The sequence below is a fragment of the Vombatus ursinus genome, unplaced genomic scaffold (genome assembly GCF_900497805.2).
Source record: "Vombatus ursinus unplaced genomic scaffold, bare-nosed wombat genome assembly UNPS02014812.1, whole genome shotgun sequence".
Classification (NCBI taxonomy): Eukaryota; Metazoa; Chordata; class Mammalia; order Diprotodontia; family Vombatidae; genus Vombatus; species Vombatus ursinus.
Genome location: NW_020954590.1, coordinates 52,854,885 through 52,876,053, shown reverse-complemented (window position 1 = coordinate 52,876,053; position 21,169 = coordinate 52,854,885). Strand labels below are relative to the sequence as shown.

At 39.1% G+C, this 21,169-nt stretch overlaps 1 protein-coding gene across 2 annotated transcripts in view; it reads right to left on the bottom strand.

The window, feature by feature from the left end:
- LOC114053893 (laminin subunit alpha-3-like) overlaps window positions 1–21,169 on the bottom strand; it is a 325,673-nt gene that overhangs the window by 28,572 nt on the left and 275,932 nt on the right. For both annotated transcript variants that reach the window (XM_027877010.1, XM_027877011.1), the window contains 16 exons: window positions 19,559–19,669; window positions 18,729–18,840; window positions 18,164–18,331; window positions 15,886–16,082; window positions 12,769–12,885; window positions 11,842–11,996; window positions 11,245–11,386; window positions 10,940–11,042; window positions 6,505–6,621; window positions 6,240–6,419; window positions 5,209–5,351; window positions 3,118–3,288; window positions 1,815–1,966; window positions 1,515–1,677; window positions 718–851; window positions 12–156 (listed from right to left, as the gene is read on the bottom strand). In XM_027877010.1, the coding sequence (XP_027732811.1) occupies window positions 12–156; window positions 718–851; window positions 1,515–1,677; window positions 1,815–1,966; window positions 3,118–3,288; window positions 5,209–5,351; window positions 6,240–6,419; window positions 6,505–6,621; window positions 10,940–11,042; window positions 11,245–11,386; window positions 11,842–11,996; window positions 12,769–12,885; window positions 15,886–16,082; window positions 18,164–18,331; window positions 18,729–18,840; window positions 19,559–19,669 (2,310 nt within the window). The remainder of the gene's footprint in view (window positions 1–11; window positions 157–717; window positions 852–1,514; window positions 1,678–1,814; window positions 1,967–3,117; window positions 3,289–5,208; window positions 5,352–6,239; window positions 6,420–6,504; window positions 6,622–10,939; window positions 11,043–11,244; window positions 11,387–11,841; window positions 11,997–12,768; window positions 12,886–15,885; window positions 16,083–18,163; window positions 18,332–18,728; window positions 18,841–19,558; window positions 19,670–21,169) is intronic.

Here is a 21,169-nt window from a genome sequence, read left to right as displayed (position 1 = left end):
TTTTGACTTACCTGATGTTCGGCAAAGAACAATAAGCCTTCATCTACAGTAGTCTGAATTGTCTGTAGAAAGTTTGGAAAAGGAGTGCTGGGCTGGGTTAGAACCCGTGCATAGCCTGTGCCTTCAAAATAATTTTTGTCAGACTCCTCCTTGTTCCTGTCAATATAAAATCACTGCAAGTCAGAAGACAGGGCAGCAAGTTAACAGATATACAACTGCCATATTAACAGGACATACGGATGTCTGTCTGTCTGAGGAACTGAGCAGGGCATCTGTACTACAAATATTGCCATCTTGTTACAGAGGAAACACAGACTCTTAGGATCCATCTATTTATTCCATTTGGATAGAGTCTATGGATAAGAGATGCTAACCAAACAGTGCAAGGTGCCATACCCATAGAACACACACACACACACACACACACACACAATCACACAAACAAATACATAGGTAATTCAATATTATGAATTGTCTCAATGAGATCTGGGGGAAAAGTGGACTAGCAGCTAAAGATCCAGCTACAGAGCTGGACATGATTAACCTGGGGACATAAACAGAATAGATCAACACTCAGTCATGGATTAGAATTCTCTATATCCCTTCTACAGCCGAGGAAAGAAGCCCAAGGGGACAAGTAAAACAAAGAGCATCTCCTGTATGACATCCCTGCTTCGTGATGAAGGCACTGGGAGGTCATTCCTGTGCTTCACTCACCTTCTACAGGGCTCTACTTCTGTTGTGTTGAGATTGAAAGTCTTTTTGAAGTTGTACAGACTTAGAACATTTTCATTGAGGTCATCTAATTCAATGCAGCCCTTGTAGGGAGGGTATTGTAGTTCACGAGGAAGCTGCAACAAAACAAACACAAATCCCCTGATGAAGCCAAGTACCAGTAGCTGGTACTTGGATTATAAGCTATGAAAGGGAGACAGCTACACAGCTAGTATCTGCATAGCACGTTAAGGCTCAAAAAATCCTTTACCTCATTTGATCCTCACAACAGTCACGAGAGGTGGATGCTATAATTATCATCCCCATTCTAGAGATGAGGAAACTGAGGCAGACAGAGGTGAAGTGACCTGCTCAGAATCCCATAGCTGGTGAATATTTGAGGCTGGATTTCAACTCATATCTTTCTGACTCCAGGTTCAGAGCTCTAACCATTTGTATGACCTAGTGACAATCAACCTAGGTATTCAACCTGTGACTTTACTGGTATAAAAAACTTCCTGGTGAGGAAACATTTTCTACAGATACAGGACACCACTTTCTCTACTAGTGGACATTAGAGAGTGGCTGAGGGGCCTGAGTGTGCCAGGGTCACACAGCCAGCATGTGTCAGAGTTCTCAGACTCATATCTTCTTGGCTTCCAGGCTAGCTCTCTATCCACTATGCCATGACAACAATCAAAATAAAGATATTATTGGGGAAAATTAGCTCATTATAAAAAGAGCCTTTATAGAAACTCAGACAAACAGCTTCCTTAACTTGGAATTCCACATGCATTCACCTTGAAATTGGGTGGGTAGCCTCCCACATAAAAGACCACATTTTCAGGGTCCAAATTCAGAAGAACATCGCCGCTCCCGCTATCCATGTCATAGAAATCAGGAGGTTTTGGCTTATGGGATGTGGCTTCTTTAAAGTAGCTGAGCTTTGCAAACTGGAAGATCCTAAACAGTAAAGAAGTTACGTGGAAAAAAAGTCAAGTCTCTTCCCCGGCACTCAGAATAGGAACAAGCAGTAGGTAGAGCAGAAACATTTACGGTGTCTTAGTGCAAGGAAGAAGAATAAGAGTTTAGGTTTGTACCTTTGAAATTTCACTCGATCCATAACTGCCTCTTGAGTTACACTCTTAGTCAAAATGGAGTCCATTTGGGCTTCAGATTCCTGGTCTCCCAAGTTATAGACACAAACAAGTTTGCCATCCCTTACTGCCATGCCTATGTAGTCCTTTGAAGCCTAGAGACATTAGAAAGTGCTTGAGCGAATTTCCAACACTGACTTTTCCTCACTCCTGGGGCCAAAGAAGCTCATTACAAACATGAATAAATCTTATGTAATAAAAATGTGTGCCTGGCACATGTGAAACAAATCATTCATTTGAAGATTGATGAGGCCTGAGAAGGGCAGGGTGTAAGACTAGGTACATATTCTAGAAAAGCCAAAATATGATAAGGTAGACAGGAGAAAAAAAAAACGCTGATTTTGAGAAACTGAAAGCGGATGTCCTCCAGTGACATCCATTTACAGTTTAGTAGCCAAAAAGATTCTAGTATTTCAAATAGTTCTCTACCAAATGTGACATTCTGAATGAGGTATTTCCCAAGATATCCATTTCATGTCAAACAAAGTAAAAAACAGAAGCATAAACATCATTGTTAAAAATGAACATAAACTCTAAAAAAGGCATTTATATACATTTTAGTGATATAAGGTCTTAAACATTGGATAAAAAGTAAGAAGACAATTTTTTATGGCTAGAGAAGTTATTAATATCTATTATCTGCAAAGGAGGAGAGAGGTTTTCTCTTTATCCTGGTGTCTCTAAATGTAAAGAGAGACTGTTGGACATTTTAAGGTACAGAGTTCTCCAAAGAGGAGCTACTCTTCATTTCCTTGATGCCTTGAGATCACCTGGGGAGAGGAGCAATGGAAAACAATATAGTGAAGTCTCTAAATATGTAGTGGGAGTGTTGGTAGAACAGTCCTTGAGAAGAATGGGGTTGCTATAGAATGGGTTCCCAACCTGGCTGGGAAACCTGGTGAACCATAGATAAGGAGTGTGGCAGAAGGTGTGGTGGTAGACACTGATGGAGAGATGTAGGAAGAAAGGCTGCCAAATCTACAGGAGAGCCAAACCTATTAATAGGGGACCCCTGGTCTATGGAGCCAGGGTCGAAGAGGTCACTTTGCTGGCAGTAATAGCACTCATCATTTTGGGCCTTGGAGCTAACCTACAGGATAAGTCAAGAGAATCATGATTAGGGGTTGTTAATGGTGTGGCAATAATGCTTGCCATAGTGCCAATATAATTTAAATACTTGTGGACAGCTAAAAAAAATATAGTCTGTGTTCTAAAAAAAAAAGACAAGCGTCAAAGAAATACCTACATCTTTATTGCCCAAGTACATGACAAACATGTCTTCATCCCCGCCATCTTCTCTGGATTCAGGTCTTTGAAGAAACAAAGAGAGAGATGTGTACCCTTTCAAATCTCCAAGGTCATTTGGCAGTCGAACCTCAACACCAGACTTGCCATTGAACCTCATTGGAATAGCAACCTGGGGGAAATGAAATAGAAATGCATTAAATATTCTAAAGGGAAGAAAGTGGGCAAGTAGAATTATTCATTTCTTTTCACTCAGAGAATCAATTTATTGTTTTGTTGTCATTCAGTCATTTTCAGTTATGTCTGACTTTTTGTGACTCCATTTGGAGTTTTCTTGGCAAACATAGTAGAGTGGTTTGCCATTTAGTTTTCCAGCTCATTTTACAGTTAAGGAAACTGAGGCAAACAGGTCTGAGGCCAGATTTGAACTCAAGAAGATGGGTCTTCCTGACTAAAGACCTGGCGCTCTACCCACTGTGCCACCTAGCTGCCCATTAGAAAAATCAACTACTGTTCACCAAAGAATACAGTTGTTATGGCAAAGAGCAGAGTGAATTTGAAGCCTCCTAGACTGTTAAATCTTGGAGATTTTTCAGGACCTGGAAATAAAACAGTTATGCCCTTCTGTCATCCATCGGGGGAGTTTCCTAAAGTTATAGTTAAGAACAGTCCTCTGACTAATACACTAAACTACAGGATTAGATTTCATTGTTTATTGGAGATGTTCAGTCATAGACCACGGGTGCATTAAGATTCCTCAGAGTAGTAACCTGAAAAAAAAAACCAGGCATTCTTTAACTGCCCAAAGAGCAGCATTTTCAGGATGAAAATAAAATACTTAAGAGAATAAATCAATATTTGTACGAATTGTAAATTTATTCAGTCCAACTCAACAAATAATGATTACAGACCCATCATACTTACAGCAGTGTGCTAGAACTTTGAGTAAATTAAAACCAGCTTAGATAAGATAGTGTCAGGCCTTGCTTCGATGGATTTTAGGATCTATTGGGGCATAAAGATAGGGAAAAGACCTGTGATTTCATTGATATAGAATATTCCCTGAGTGAAGAAATTCTCTCACCAAATGCAGGTCAAAACCTTCTATGCAATTGTAGTTGTAGAGCTGGCTAGAACACTGAGATGTTAAGTAACACCTCCAATAGAGACGGGGTGAAAGGCCTGAACCCAAGTCTTCTTGGGTTTGAGACTGGCTCTCTCTCTACTATTTAATGCTGCTTCCTGTGTTAGGGCATTTAACACACAAACACTTATACCACAAAATAATAAGTGTTAGGTACATGAGCAAAGGACTTACATCAATTGTTAAATGACTAACTGGATAATTTACTGACAGGATAATCAAACAAGGTTTCATGCAGGGGTTTGAGGTGGGATTTAAGGGTGAGTAGGAGCTCACCAAGTGAAGAAGAGATGGGCATTTTAATCAGTGGACAGCAATGGAAAAGCTGCAGGGTATATATGGGGGAGTGAATAGTATAATTTCTCAGAGACCAGTGTGCACACAGGGGTACAGAACAGGGCATCCGACTATGGAAAGCCTGGAAAGTTGTTCACAAACTCCGTCATCTCCAATTTTTTTGATTTCCTCTAAGGTTCCTATACTGGGTATACTTTTTATTTTCCTCTAAGAATGGTACTTGTGGTTCAGGGAAGCTCAAGAGGAATTACTATTGGACTGTGGGGTGCTGTCATGATTAAATGTGTTGTTTTCATATCTATGATGTCCATCCCTGGTTTTTCGGTCCTGATTCTCCACCTGTCTTAGAACGGGTTGTAAAATTCTCAAAACAAAATTAATTGTATTAATTTATGCCATAGCACATTTTTATGAGGAGGGGTCATGGGAACATCAGGGAATCCAACAAACAACAATCAACTATTAAGTGCCTACTGTATGCCAGGCATGGAGCAAAAGAAGGTCAGTAAGAGGGGGTATTGTTTCAGCATTCATTTCAAAACTACCTCCCAGGGACACTTTTCCATTTCAGACAAATGTGGATTTGAATGATCTTTCCAATAAAAAGAGAACATTAACTTCTGCCAACCATCGTCGCAGTGGAAGGAGTACCTTATTTGCAGCATCTCTGGCCTGCTGAATGAGCTCTCTTATTCGGTCCACATTGTCAGAGATGTTGCCCAGTGGCAAGAGCTGTTGGTTGATACTCTGAATCTTGCTTAAGAGATCTGGTATCTTGCTGGTTAATTTCTTCACTGTTGATGTAATTAGAGAAGAGAGAAAAAAGGTTTTACCATCTTTACTCTGGGAGCTATTAGAAGGGTAAATATAGAAGCCGTTATTGCTAGTGTTGGTTACTTGGGGAAAAAAATGGTCAGACAGGGTAAATCAGCTTTAATGTAGCTCGCCAGGCCATGCACATTCTATATACCTCATGGATTTTTCACTTTCGTGTTAAACCTACATGTTAAACTTTTTGATCACAGTAGAATAAAAGCAAACTTTTTGTCTTTGTATTTTGATTCTATTGTCTTATTCATAATTAATTCATCACTTCTGTGATTCAGGAGATGAGAAATGCAAACACTAATCAGAAGAGCAAAGAATACTTCCTTACTTTAAAAAGGGGGAAATCAGGCAGAGTGTATTAGACAAAGGAAAATGCTCATTCTGGCTCCAGTTCAGGATTAGGTTTCCTTATTTCCGTAGTTCTCAAATTTTTTGGTCTCAGAACCCCTTTACACTCTTAAAATTACTGAAGTGCCCATAGAACCCTTGTTTATATGGGTTATATTATTGATGTTACCATCAATATGAAAATATCTTAATATCCTTATGAAAACAGTTTTGACCTCATGGAACCTCTGAAAGGACCTTGGGGAGTCCAGGTATCTTATGGACTATACTTTGAGAACCATTGCATTGTTTAACCATACCAACATGTAACCCTCCCTTTGAAGGAGGAGTTTAATTCATGAAATTGGTCCTGAATATAGGTGCTTGCAGATTCTGTCACTCTGATAATTCGTTTTTTTTTTTTTTTTGTGATCAGGCTTCTCAGAAAACTTCAAATGACACCAAGGTACATGAGAACACCAGGAGATGGGGGTGATCCATTCTACCCAGAGGAGAATGGCTGGTACCTGAATTGTTTGCATCACTCAGAGCCTCATTAAAGTCTTCACTCCGTGCACTTCCATAGGTATCCTTAATTCTTTCCACATCCGTCTGAATGGGGTTCAGACCATCCAGCACACTGTTGGTGATGTCATTTGCACTTCTGATCAAACTCTTTGCATTGTTGGTCATGCTGTCAATGTCATCTAAGGCAGGAAAAGAAAGGGCAGGGTGAGCATTTGAAGCGTTCACCAAAATGAGTGAGGGAAAAAGAGACACCGAGCTAGTGACCTCGATTTATGTTACGGAGATCATCTTGGACAGTGGTGAGGTCCGTCTGTATCAAGCCCTTCTTTGTTGTGACAACATCCAACGTGTCCCGCAGGCTGTCCAGAGCTGGACTGATGTCTAAAACCAAGAAAAGAAAACGTATGGGAGACTGGCTTTGTGGCATTTAAATTCTCATGTTCAGATGGTGTCTGATGCCTGCTAGTTAATGCAGCACAGGCTGGCCCTGAGTCTCAGCAATCGTCTTAGCCAGCATTTATGTAGTATCATTCATATATGTACATGTGCATGTGTATACACACATATATGAAAATACAGATATACATATATGAAAATCCATGTGTTGACACATATACATTTTAAATGTATATATGCACATATATTATGAAAATGCACATACACACATATACATATATGAAAATGTGTGTGTACATATACATGGGGGGGGGGATAAGGAGAGAGAGGAAAGAGACAGAAAAAGAAAGAGACAGAGAGACAGCAAACAAGCACTGGACCTGGAGTTAGGAAGAACTGGGTTTAAATCTGGTCTCAGATACTTATTAGCTGTGTGACCTTGGGTAAATCACTTAACCTCTCTCTGTGTCTTAGTCTCCTTAACATAAAATGAGGATAACAATAGCACCTACCTCCCAGGGTGGTTATGAGGATCAAATGAGATAATATTTGTAAAGCACTCTGCAAACCTTAACGTGTTACATAAATTATAGCTATTATGATTTTGGAAAGTCCTGGCTGAAGTATATATACACATGTAGCTCCAAAGACCGATGACTACAGCCACAGATGCGATAGACATAAACACACAGAAAAGGGACATGCAAAAAAGCAATATGTAGAACATCATTTTCTCATCTGCCTAAGGTAGTCACCGTCCCACATGCTCTCCCTTCCTCCTCATCACCTCCTGGCTTCTTTTAAGACCCAGCTAAAAATCCCACCATCTACAGGAAGTATTTCACAATCCCTCTTAATTCCAGTACCTTCTCGTTAATTATTTCCTATTATTTCTATATGTGGCCTGCCTGTACATAGTTCTTTGCATGTTATTTCCCCCATTGGACTGTGAGCTTCTGAAGATCAGGGACTGTCTTTTGCATCTTTTCTTTTCTTTTTTTCTTTAAATCTCCAATGCTTAGCACAATACCTGGCATATGATAGGAGTTTAATAAATGTTTATTGACTGACTGGCTGCTGGAGAAAGGATGCCAGAGGACAAAAAAAGGTGATCTTACTCAAACAAATATTAAACCAAAATATTATCGACCAACAAGTATTTATTAAAGGCCTACTGTATGCTAAACATGATGTTAGGCACCAAAGTTATAAAGACAAAGAATGAAAGAGTCCCTACTCTCGGGGAACTTCTGATATTATTAAAATATTGAAGTTTCCATTGATGTGGGTGGTTTTCTTTTTGTTTCTCCTTATGCCCCTCCCTTCTCCTCTCCCTCTGCTTCCAACCCCCCCACTCCCACCCCAAATACAAAGACATTCAGAGCAATCTAGGCAGGGGAAGCAATTGCCAAGAGCACCTGGTCATAACACTGTCACCTGGTAATAGGGAAAACATAGGAGAAGGCTGCAAGTTATCATTACTGTCACAAGTTTTTTTTTAAATGATGTCACTGGTTTTAATTGCATTTTAAAAGTTGTACTAATCTCTATTTCCAAAACATTAAATTAAGACCTGACCCCTGCTTTTGGGACTCAAGGCGTGTAAAGAAAAGAGAGGAGATGTCAGAAACAACTAATCTTGAAATACAATTCTTGAAAATCACAAGGCAGAAAAAAACTTGATACCTTCTGAAAGAGCTTGAAAAGTAGGGAGAGGAACTGGGAATTCAGAATAACTGCAGCACAGCTATGTGAGTTTAGAGAAAAAAAATCTAAGGGCTGTGGTTTTCACACTCCGCTCCCAGGCACCCTCAGATTCCAGGAGAGATGGGAGAGCAGGGGCCTTCTTTTTTTCCCAGCATCTTTATTTCTTCTGGAGGGATTTTACTTTTAAAAACAAAAATCATGAGTAACATGCAGATCAAGTTTCCATAGGTAAAATAGATGCTTAAAAAAATTCTGTGCCCTACAGGATGGTGCTTTTGGGTACAGAGAATAGTTTAAGTTTCTACAGATTCAAAAAATTTTAAAGCAATTCTGTGACTCTTAAAATAGCTTATTTATAAGGGGTATACGTGGTTTGTTTCATCGTGTACATGGTGAAAAAATCTTTTATACACATTATCTCATTTGCTCCTCCAACAACTCAGTGGGTAATAATGATAACAGAATTATTGTCATTATTAATACTAATAGTTTACATTGACATAACCCTTTACATGTTTCTCACAACAATTTGTGAGAATATGAGCTATTATCTGTGAGGTAGGTAGTGCAACTATACTATAAGCCCATTTGGCAGATGATGAAAAGAATCACTCAATCAACAAGTAATTGAACAAGCAATCGACAAGTAGGCAACTGTTATATGCCAAGAATTGTGTAAAGGCTGGGGATACAAGGATAAAGAATGAAGTAGTCCCTGTACCTGTCCTAAATTGGCTTCCATTCTAATGCAGGAAACAACACAGACCTATAGAAATATTTTGTTGTTGTTATTGTTCAGTTGTATCCTGACTATTCTTGACCCCATTTGGGGTTTTCTTGGAAAAGATGCAGGAATGGTTTGTCATTCCTTTCTCCAGTTCATTTTACAGATGAGGAAACTGAGGCAGCAAACAGGGTTAAGCGATTTGCCCAGGGTCACATAGCTAGGAAGTGTCTGAGGCCAGATTTGAACTCAGAAAGATGAGTCTTCCTGACTTTAGGCCTGCCGCTCTATCCACTGCGCCACCAAGCTGCCCCCCTATACATATATACAGCATAAATATAAAGAGAACAAAACAAATATTCACAGAGAAGTTAAATGTTATTTTGGGTACTTTGGGAGGGAGGGCGCTAGCAGTCAGAGGGATCAGGAAAGGCTTCATGCAGAAACTGGTTCCTAAGATGCATCTTAAAGGAAGAGAGGGATTCTATATTAAGGGGAGGAAAGAAGGGAAGGAATCCTGGACACAGCTGGATGGAGAATGCAAAGCCATAGAGATGGCACATTATGTGTGAGGATCAGACAGAAGTCCAGTCTGGCTGGAGTGCAGCATGCAGTAATGTCCCGCGAGGCTGGAAAGAGGCTTTTACTCTGTGGTGGGCTTTAAAAATCTATACAGGTTTAGACTCAGCCCAAGAGGCAAAAGGAGGGCACTGGAGTGCATTGAGTAGATGAGTCACATGGTCAGCTCTATGTTTAAGGAAAATCACTTTGGCAACAGTGCATAAAGATAGACTGGAGTGGGGAGAGATCTGAGTCAGGGAGACCAATTAACTGGCTATTGCAATTATCTAGGTAAGAGGTGATGAGGGCATGAATTATGGTAATAGCTGCATCAGTGGAGACAAGGGACCAGATGCAGAAGATGTCGTGAAGGTAGAAAGGGCAAGACTTGGCAACTGAATAGAAAGAGAGAAGTTTGGAAGGAGAAGAGGGAAGTAGGAATGAAGGCTCAGAAAAATTAAATGACTTGCCCAAAATCACACAGTTAGTAAGTGGCTCAGGTCTCTGGACTATGAACCCAGAGCTCTTTCTACCACACAGTCTTTCCTTAAGAGGGAGGACCAATGATCTTAGCTATGAGTTAGTTATCAGCTTATCAGATGAAATGTAAGTTCCTTTTCACTTTTTCATTTCTATCCTTAGCACCTAGAGCAGTAACTGCCTAACTATTGACCTCCCTGGCTTCCTTTAAGTCCCAACTAAAATCCCACATTCTATAAGAAGCCTTTCCCAATCCCTCTTAATTCTAGTGCCTTCCTTCTGTTAATCATCTCCAATTTACTCTATATATAGTTTGCTTTGTATATATTTGTTTGCATGCTGTCTCCCCCACTAGATTGTAGGCACTTTGAGGGCAGAGATTGTCTTTTGCCTCTTTTTGTACCCACAGCACTTAGCACAGTGACTGGTAGGTAGTAGGTGCTTACTAAATGTTTATTGAATTGAACTGAAGTCAATATCCTGACATGCTACTTTTCTCTCCACTGGTATTGCCACAAGTAGAATTATCTCGGCCAATCCAATGTAGATTAGTCCAGTCTATACCAGACATTTACTTACAATGGGCTTCTGGTTATAGAAAAACAATAGCAACAAAAACAAATTGTTCATATATAGTTGGTGGTGGGGAAGGGTTGGATAGTGACAAGGAAGTGGGTAACAATGACAAATTCCTAAGAATCAAGAAAGATCTCTTAGTTTCATTGACTCCTTGGTTTAACAAACAGCATCTTCTCCTTCTATCTCTCCCCCCAACTCCCACCTTACTTCACAGTCCCTTTATTTCCCCTCCTTTGTTGAGTATTTGGGTACCTTGATGCAATCTATTTTGTGTGGTCTTTGCTTCCCTCAGTAGCTTATCACTGTTGGAGCTCAATATCTTGGCTTTTCCAGGCAGGTCTCCCTTCACCACAGTCTGCAAAGAAAACATCGGTCAGCCTTAACGCAATGTAAACACCCAGCAGAAAGGGAGATGGAACGTGGCTCCTCATCTGGTCAAGAACGGCCTTGACTCTTTGGAAGCGTAAGCTGGCTTTCTAGCGCTCAGATTCCCTAAAGAACGGCCTCTCACCATCAGAGGGGGACCTGGAGATTTCCCTAGCTCAAGGCAGTCCCACCTGGAGGGCAGAGTCCGACGCGCTCATTGCCTTGTTGGCGGCATCCTCAGCTGCTTTCACCGCATTGATGATGTTTTCATAGGCCGTGGCAGCGTCCACAGCGCAGCGCACCAACTCATCACCACTGGTGTTCCTCTTGATTCTGAAAGGTCACGAGGAGAGAGATGCAGACACCCACGGGAAGGAAGCACAAAGAAAAAAAAGCCAAATAACCAGGGTCCTCTTGAGGGGCCACCAAGAACCCAGACACTGACTGAAATCAATACCCTCATCTGACATTTAGAGCACTGTCAGAGAGTGGAGGGAATAATTGATGCTTAGGGTTGTGGATGCTTCTTTTCGCAAAATATACTCTAAGCTGTCTTTTTAAATTCTTTTGCTAAGGGGGTAGTGAGGAATTGAGAGTTCAGCCATGCTATTAAGTAGTAATAAAAGCTGATAGCTGTCGTGTTTGGTATTGCTAGGATCGCTAATAATATCACCTCCACCCCTCAACCCCTAGTAACCAAAGGACTTGAAGCTCTCACTTATAACACGATACATCTCTGCCCTCAGGCAGCATGTTGTTTTACAGAAACAAGAATGTTTTGTACTTACTCTTCCAATTGCTTTGCTAACTTCTGTAAAGACTGGGCATGATTCTCTGCCTCCACCACTAGAGATTCTTTGCTAGACGATCGGGAAAGATCCTTCACTTTGTCACTCAGTTCTTGCCTTACTTCGTTTAAACTGGAAGCTAATTTCTCATATCCCTGTTTTTCCAAGTAAACAAAGACAATATAGATCACTCATACTTAGAGGCAATAAACATATACCTGTTTTCCAATATATTTCCAGGTGTGAAAAGCATTCCCTCTTACTGACCTGGTACAATGTCACAAATGACCTAGCTCTCTAGGAACTAAATGGCTACAGGTTTAATAACATTTCCTTTAAAGGGTGGGCAGAGAGGAAGTGCCACCTTTAGGAGGTTGTTTAAATGTACAAGGCTGTCACCAAGGCAAATTTCTATTAACCATTGGTACAGGAATCACTGTACCAACCCCGAACTCCTACCAATAAAATAATTCTTTTTTTTTTTTTCAGTGTCATTTTAAACATACATCTATTAATCAGGTCCTGGGTGAAAAGTCCCGTGGATACAAAAACACAATGAAATACCCAAAAGACCCTGCCTGAAAGAGTTTACATTTACACAACTAAATAAATAGAATATTATTTAAGGAAGGGAGAAAGTATTAACAACTACAGGGTTCACAAAAGGCTTCACTGAGGAGGGAGAACCTGGGCTGAGTCTGAAAGAAGTAGAGGTGAGAAGGGCATACTTTCCAGGCAATCAGACCAGCCTATTCAAAGGCACAGAAGCTGGAGATAGAATGGCAAATCAAAGGAACAGAATAGGTCTATTTATCTGTGATAAAGTTTTCTCTAAACACTTGAAAAAAATAAATCAACTCTAGCACATTTTTTTCATGATATAATTAAAATGCTTTCACTTTCAAAAATCATCAATATTTACTCCACCTCTTGGCTTTTCTTCATCAATTGGAGAACACTGTTGGTCTGTGACAAAGATGATTCAGCAGTGGTGAGATACTTAGTGAATTCACTTTGTAGGGAGCTCATTTCATTAATTCGTCTCTGAGGAGAGTGAAGAGATGTAAACTTTAGTGGCTAGGTGTATTAGCCGTACAAGAAGCAACAATGAGAAGACAACAGGAAATATTTAATGAGTTCAGTAAATGAATTTATAGTTTCAACCATCTTTTAATTTCTTAAATAGTTTTCTCCAATGTGTTGACTTAAACAAAGATCTGGAAAATTATATACTACTCTGAAATGCCTGTACGGGTCCTTGGGAATATCCTTTCACATTTATATACTCACATGAAAAAAAAATCAAGTAATCAGGACTGGAGAAGAAATTCATTTGGATGGGGACCAGTGGAGAAAGAAATAGAGACCATGTTGTCATGGGAGAGTCTACAGAATTCTTAAATTTAAGGAGGAATTACACAAGGAATTTGGGAAACTGATCATACATCAGGCAAGATATAGTAGCAACGGAAGACTTGAACCATTTAATCATCTGCTAGAGTTCCTTCTCTCAAAAAAGCTAAATAGCTTGAATTCCCTCAATGATAATTCCATTTTTCAACAAAATGTCCTATTCTGGACTAGATTCTGACCAACAAAGAGGAGATAATTGCTGAATTAGAAATTTTGGAAACTTTGAGAGGAAGTAATCATTCTTAGAATTGATGACAGAGGATGAGAGAAAGTTAAGTGTAGTTTATTATATATGCTAGATTTTGTTAGGGAAGATCTCAAAACATTTAGAAAGAGCACATTCAGAGAGGGTTCAGAGGGCTAATGTTCTATAGGGAAAGTTAGCCTAAGTGGGATGGAAAATTCTCAAGAAGGAGAAATTATGAGGACATAAATATAATTATGATGAGAAAAAATAAAGAGTTGTCTAAAGAGACTGATATGGATTCAAAGGGATCTCATGAATCAATTTGGATTTTTAATGGATATTCGAGAAGAGAGAAGCAAGAGCAGGTAAGTTGGAATGAATATAAAAACAGTATGAATCTTATAAAGTAAAAGGGGCTTTATTTTTTTAACTTTTCCAAAAAAGAATTTTATTTATCTTTTTCCATAATAGTCATGTTGTGAAAGAAAACATAAAAAAAACTCAAGAAAAATAAAGAAAGCAAAAAAGATATGCTTCAATCTGTATTCAGATACCATCAGTTCTTTTTCTGGGGATTTTTCATTATAAGTCCTTTAGAGTTGTCTCACATCATTGTATTGCTGAGAATAGCTAAATCATTCATAGCTGACCATCTTACATTATTGCTGTTACTTTGTACACAGTACATTTCACTTTGCGTCAGCTCTTTCCAGGTTTTTCTGAAGTCCGCCTGCTCATCATTTCCCATAGCACAATAGTATTCCATCACAATTACATACCACAACTTGTTCAGCCATTCCTCAATTGATGGGCAACCCCTCAATTTCTAATTCTTTGCCCCCAGAAAATGGCTATTATAAATATTTTTGTACATACAGGTCCTTTCTCTTTTTGTTCTTTATCTCTCAAAAGGGGCTTTATAAACAACCCTGGTAGCAAGAGGAAGAACAAAGCAGAAATGGAAGAGGTGCTCAGGATGGATGGGAGGTTAGTAAAGGGTGAGGTCCAGAAGGCAACCTTACTCAACTCTTATCTGCCTTGTTTACATTATTCTCCTTCCTGCTCTGTGACGCAGCCAAGCAAACCGTCTAATGCATGACACATCACCTCCTGTCTCTGTACTTTCCACCGGCTGTCCCTCATTTCTGGAATGTGCTCACTCTCTTCTCAGCTCCATCTCTTAGAATCCCTGTTTCTTTCCAAACTCAGCTCAGGCACTATCCTCTACATGAGGCTTTCAGTCAGTCAATCATTATAAGCACCGATGTGTGCTAGGCACTGTGCTAAGTAAGGGGATACAAAGAAAGGTAAGAGTTTCTATGGAAAATATTTGGGGATTTTAGTAGACTTTAAGCTCAACACATGAATAAACAGAGTGACACGGATGCCAAAAAAAAAATAACAACAGCCTAGAATGAGAAAAGTGCTAGTCCCTCTGTCCTTTGCCCTTGTTATACCACATCTAGAGCATTATCTTCAGTTTCAGGTATCACGTTTTAAGGACATTGACCTCCTGCAGTATCTCCAGAAGAGGGTGAGCAGAGTAGTGAGGGGGCCAAAGGACACAAACCTAGCTAAACCGGACTATGCTTCTTGTGGCACCAACAATGGCTTCTATAAGAAAAAGCAAAGGAGTCTGGGAAGGCTTTCTTCATCTAGAGAAGCCTTGGAAAGTGGAGATGGGCCCGTGCAGATGTACAAATGCAGGAATGCGCAGGATGAGATCGGGCAACAGCTACCCTTTGAGATTCACTAGAAGGTCATGGAGAAAGGTCATGTAAGGCTGGAAAGGTTGGTTGAAGCCTGATTGCAGAAAGCCTTAAATGCCAGGCTAAGGAGGGTTTGTTTTATTCTCTAGGCAAGGGGGAACCTACTGACAGGTTGTTTGTTTGTCTGTTTTTTAAAGGAGGTGATATGGTAGGAACTGTGTATTAAGATTACTGTGGCAGTTGTTTGGATGATAGCGAGACATAGAGGTGGGGAGATCATTTCTTATGATGATGATAATGATATGATGATTCACAAAGTTAATTCTCTTCAAATGGAATAAGGTCTTTGAAGTAAGTACACTGGATGAATTCCTCACCCAGTATAATGCATTATTCACTACAGGACTCCTTGTACTCTATCAGGTGGGAGTGGGTGTGAAATTATTTTCCTTGCTTTCAGTTGTGCATGATTCATGGATTAAAATTTCTTCTTGAGGCTAAAAAGTAGGAACTATAATCTTGCTTATTTTTATTATCATTTTTTTTTACCAAAAATATACTCAGTGTCTCATTTTTGCTTGTATATGATTGGAGGCTAGGGACATAATGCAGGCAAATACATATTCACACAGACATCTTACTTTGTTGTTCCAGGTTGAGAATAGCAGAGATCTTGGCTTCCTCTATCCTTTCAATAAATAGAAGAAAAAAGGTAATATTCAACTGTGAAATTACCTTAATGTCTTCCAGGGCTCGACCATTAGCTTGGTTGAGACCATTGGCTAGCTTTGTTTGGAGGGTTGCTTCTTGCAGAGCTTTGCGGAGGTCATTGATTTTGGCTTCATATTCATTTAGAGAATCTCGTATATTTTTCACAAGTTCCTGGTTCTCTGCCTGGTGGTTTTTCAGGCTACTCTGAACACGATTCAGCACTGTAGGATGACATTTTGAAAAGATGATATGTGTCATAGAGGGAAGGCAAGCTGATAGTATCTAACAGCCCATGTTTTCCATTTTCCATTTCCATTTTAGAGACTGGAAAACACAACATCTAACATCTGAAAAACAAAATCTAAAAGGACAGTTAAGCAGCTTTCATGACATATCCGACTTTTATTTACATATTTTTGTTTTTGTGTTGTTCATTTGTTTCAGTCATGTATGACTCTTTGCAATCCCATTTAAAGTTTTCTTGGCAAAGATACTGGAGTGGTTTGCCATTTCCTTCTCCAGTTCATTTGGCAGATGAGGAAACTGAGGCAAAAAAGGTTAAGCCCAGGGTCACATAACTAGTAAGTTTCTGAGGCCAGATTTGAATTTAGATAGATGAGTCTTCCTGACTCTAAGCCTTGCATTGTATCCACTGTACCACCTAGCTGCCACAATTTATGTATTACTTTTTATGCATACAAGAATATAACTAACAAATGCAAAAATCAAACCTATTGCTAAAATGTAATATATTCCTTGAAATTAAAAGCCAAAACTAAAATAAAATTTGAACTGTAATGCTAGGAGTATATCTACCATTATAAAATCTGAACTTAGAAAAAAAGAGCTACTATTATTACACTATTCTACTTCTAAATATACTGATAACAAACATGATTCTCTGGGACAATAAATACTGTGGCATGAAGGGGACTGATTGGGTAAATGTTTGCCATAATATTGAATCAAGATGCACTAAAAATTAGAATTACTCAATTCTAATTATTCATTATAATATGCCTTTTTTTATTAATTATAAGAATATTAGAATCAGCATTGTAGGAAAAATGACTAACCACCTGAATGATGAGGAGGGATGACTTGACAAGAGGGCAGAAGAGGAAAATGGAATAGGTTAATAATAATAACAATAATGATAATAATAAAGCAAGAATTTGCATATCGCTTTAAGGGTTTCAAAGCACTTTACATTGATCATCTGATTTGATCCTCATAACAATCCTATAAGGTAAGTGATATTATTATCTCCATTTTACAGATGAGAAAACCAAAGCTGAGAGAAGATAGAAGACACCCCTCCCCAAGGTTGAAACAGTTAGTAAGTGACAAAAGCAGATTATGAACTCAGGTCTTTCTGACTCTCAGTGCATGACTCTATTCATAATGCTACCCAGCTGCCTGGATAGGTTAGAAGAAGGAAGGAGTGAAAAATGTGGCTAAAAGAGAAAAGGTGTCAATTGCTAACTTTTGATGTGGGAGAACTAGACTGTCAGTAAGTGCTTTAAAAATCTTTTTATTCTTTTTATTTTTTTTTAGTTATGTTTGAGGCCTTTTATCATAGTTTCAATACAGGGAAAATGACTTCCTATTGCTTCCAGCATCAAATACAAAATGCTTTGATTGGCATTCAAAGCTCTTTATAACCCAGCCACTTCTTACCTCTCCAGGTTTCTTACGCTCTACTCCCCAAGCCATACTCTTTGATCTAGTGACAATGACCTCCTGGCTGTTACAGGAACAAGACACTCCATCTCTCAGCTCCAGGCATTTTCTCTGGCTGTCCTTCATACCTGGAACACCCTTCCTCCTTTGCTCTGACTACTGACCTCCTTGGCTTCCTTTAAGTACCAACTAAAATCCCCTCTTTTACTGGAAGCCTTCCCTAACCCCTCTTAATTCTAGGGCCTTCCTTCTGTTTATTATTTCCTATATATCCTTCATTTAGCTTGTTTGTATATATTTTGTTTGCATGTTGTCTCCCCCATTAGACTGTAAGGTCCTTGAGGGCAAGAAGTATCTTTTGCCTCTTTTCTCAACCCCAGCACTTAGCACAATGCCTCAAGCATAGCAGACAGTAAATGTTGATAGATTGGTTTGAAACTATTCTTACTCTACTTTTAGAATGCTCCTCTTCATCAACAATGAATTAATCTGAATATACAGGAGTAACATGTTAGTGAAAAATCCAGGCATTCTACTCATAAACTAGGACTAAACACAACTCCTGGCTTTTATTGTCAAAACCAAATGGCAAGGGATACATAATGCAGGAAAAACTTACGGAGTTGTGCCTCTCTTTTTTCAGCTTCTGCCTTTCTCAGTTGCTGACTGAAGTCGCGATTTCTCATCTCCTTCATCATACGGTTAGCTTCGGCCAGCTTCCTGGAAAAGTCACCCGAGGGCAAGGTGTTTCCATCACCATCTGTCCCAGAGATCTGTTTCAGGAGAACTGAAAGATTATATATTTCATTAAACTTGGCAAGTTGGGAATTCAGAAAGGGGAAGTTTGAATTTCTTTATTTTGGGGAGAGATTTTTATGTTTAAATTGGTAGAATTGTTAGTCAATTAGTCAATGAATTACTACCTAGTAAGTGCCAGGCACTATGTTAAGTACTGAGGATATAATGAAAGGCAAAAGACAGTCCCTGCCCAATCTAATGGGGAAGACAACATGCAGACAACTACATGCAAACACACTATAGAAAGGACAAATTGGAGATAAACATAGGGAAGGCACTAGCATTGAGGGGTATCCAAAATGTTGGACCTAAACATAAAACTATGTCAAAACTCAAAATAGTCATATAAAACAAAACATCTGAGGAAAGTAAGAAGGCACCGTTACCGTGAACATCTCTGATGACATTTTGTATCTTGGTGTCCAGCTGTTTTGCATTTTGGTTCGTCTGAGCAACACTGTTATATAATGTCTGGGCTTTCCTTGAATTTATTTGCACCTGTATAGAAATTCAAACTATTAGGGGCAATTAAGTTGGTTGGTGGTAAACGCTCTAAGCTATTTAATCAATCAGTCAAAAAGCATTTATTAAGCACTGATTAAAGGAGTTTAAATTCTAATAAAGGAGACAATAAGTACATAAAGAGATAAATATAAGATTTACACAGAGTAAATGCAGGGTAGTTTCAGGGAGGAAGGCACTAGCAGCTGGAAGTTTGACTAAGAAGAGCCTCTTGAAGAAAGTGGCAGCTAGGTGCCGCAGTGGGTAGAGCATTGGCCCTGGAGTCAGGAGCCCCTGAGTTCAAATCCAACCTCAGACACATAACACTAACTAGCTGTGTGACTCTGGGCAAGTCACTTAACCTCAATTACCTCACCCCCCCCCCCCAAAAAAATAGCATTTATTTCCATTACAAATTAAAAAAAAAAGAAAGTGGCATTAGAACTCAGTCAGGAAGGGAACCAGGAATTCTAAGGAGGTGGTAGTAAAGAGGGAGAGCATTTGAGGCACTGGAGATAGCCAATGCAAAGGCACTGAGGTGGGAATTGAGCCCTCTTCCTTTCATGGAGCAGGATATAAGCTTGTTTGGCTGCACTTTGTGTGGGTGAAAGGGAGTAACTCAAGAGAAGACTGGAAAATTAGGAAGGGGCTGGATTGTGAAGCACTCCAAATTTAAAACCAAGTAATTACTCTACAAATTGCCTGTATATGTTACCTTTTCTTGCAGGGTCTCAAAGTCCTGATTCAGACTGTTCAGGTCTTTTTCCAGGGCGTCTACTTTTGATCCACGACTTGAAATGGCAGACTGGTAGTTGAGCAAATGATTCTGAGAATAAAGCAAAGTTAAACCTCCCTGTAAGACCAGAAGTCAGAACCTATTGTTGCTGTAAATTCACTTAAGACCACCAGCAATTATTTTACAGAATTACTATGATTCTTCTTTTTTTTTAAAAAATTGTTTATTATTAATTTTAAAAATTTTTTGAGCTCCAAATTCTCTCCCTATATCCCCTCCCCTACTCACTGAGGAGAAGGGTAGGATTCTTTTTAAAAATATTATTATTTATTTATTTTCAACTTTAAAAAACATTTGAGTTCCAAATTCTCTCCCTCCCTTGCCTTTTCCACCCACTGAGCAGGAGAATGTATGTGATTCTTGTAAAGTATTTAGATATTGAAGCCATGTTCTCAATATCAACTTGGATCTGGTTCTAAAATAAGGTAGGTGGGGGGGAAAAAGGAGAGGTAAAGATCTATTGAGGCTTGAGTTGTTCAAAGAGATGGCTAACCTGGATGAGAAGGAGATGATTCCCCACTCAAGTGGGAATTTCTAGGTCCCATCTAAATTGCTGAAATTCTTTCAACTTAAACATGCTATTAAGAGAGGAGCTAATGATTCCCTTATTGCTGATACTATTTGAATTATAAAATGTCAGAGCTAGAAGGGGCCTTAAAGACAATCTAGTCCAGTGGTGTCCTAGTAAATGATTAATAACTAGCTCTTTGAGGGGAGAAGTGTGTGCATGACACATTTTAAAGTTTAGTCTGCATTATCAGCCTTTTCTCCATCACTTTATAAAGTCCAGGCAATCAATAAAACAATAAATCAAGACCTGACTTACAGCAGTTATTGATTTCTGGGATATAACTATTTGTACTACAAATTTAACAAGCTGGTGAGTTGGTTTGAGCTGGCTCCAGCACAGCCCTGATATAGCCAAACCCTTTTATTTTACAGATTAGGAAAATGAGTGATCTGAGAAGTTAAGTGATTTGACCAATGACACAGTTACTAATACAGACCAGTCAAGAATTTGGGTCTCCTGACTTCCACTCCCTAGCTCTCTCCACAACACCACGCTGGTTTATACCTCTAAGGTGCCAGTCCATGTAGTAGAAGGTCATTTCACAGAGTATAGGAGGGTATTTGATTTGTCACTATTCAAGCTGTCAAAAAAAATACTAAAAAGGATAACATTTCTTGTTAAAAAGAGCTAATATAACCTTCCCAAAGTCAATATGTTTACTTTCTTCCCAAATGAAAAAGCTACACCATACTACCTATTCCTTTCTTTTCTCTTTTCAGGTAAATGGAGAAAAAAAAGATTTATAAATAATATTGTGATAAGTCAAGTGATATGATACGGTGTGGGGTAATCCCTCCAAAGATGTGGATACAAAACACATTCCACACCTCAGTAGATAGCTCTTACATGCTACTGTGGACAAAAACAAGTCCTAATATTAGCTATAATAACTAACATATAATGAATACCACTTGAAGGTTTTATAAAGGGCTTTATCTAGGTTATCACATTTGATCCCC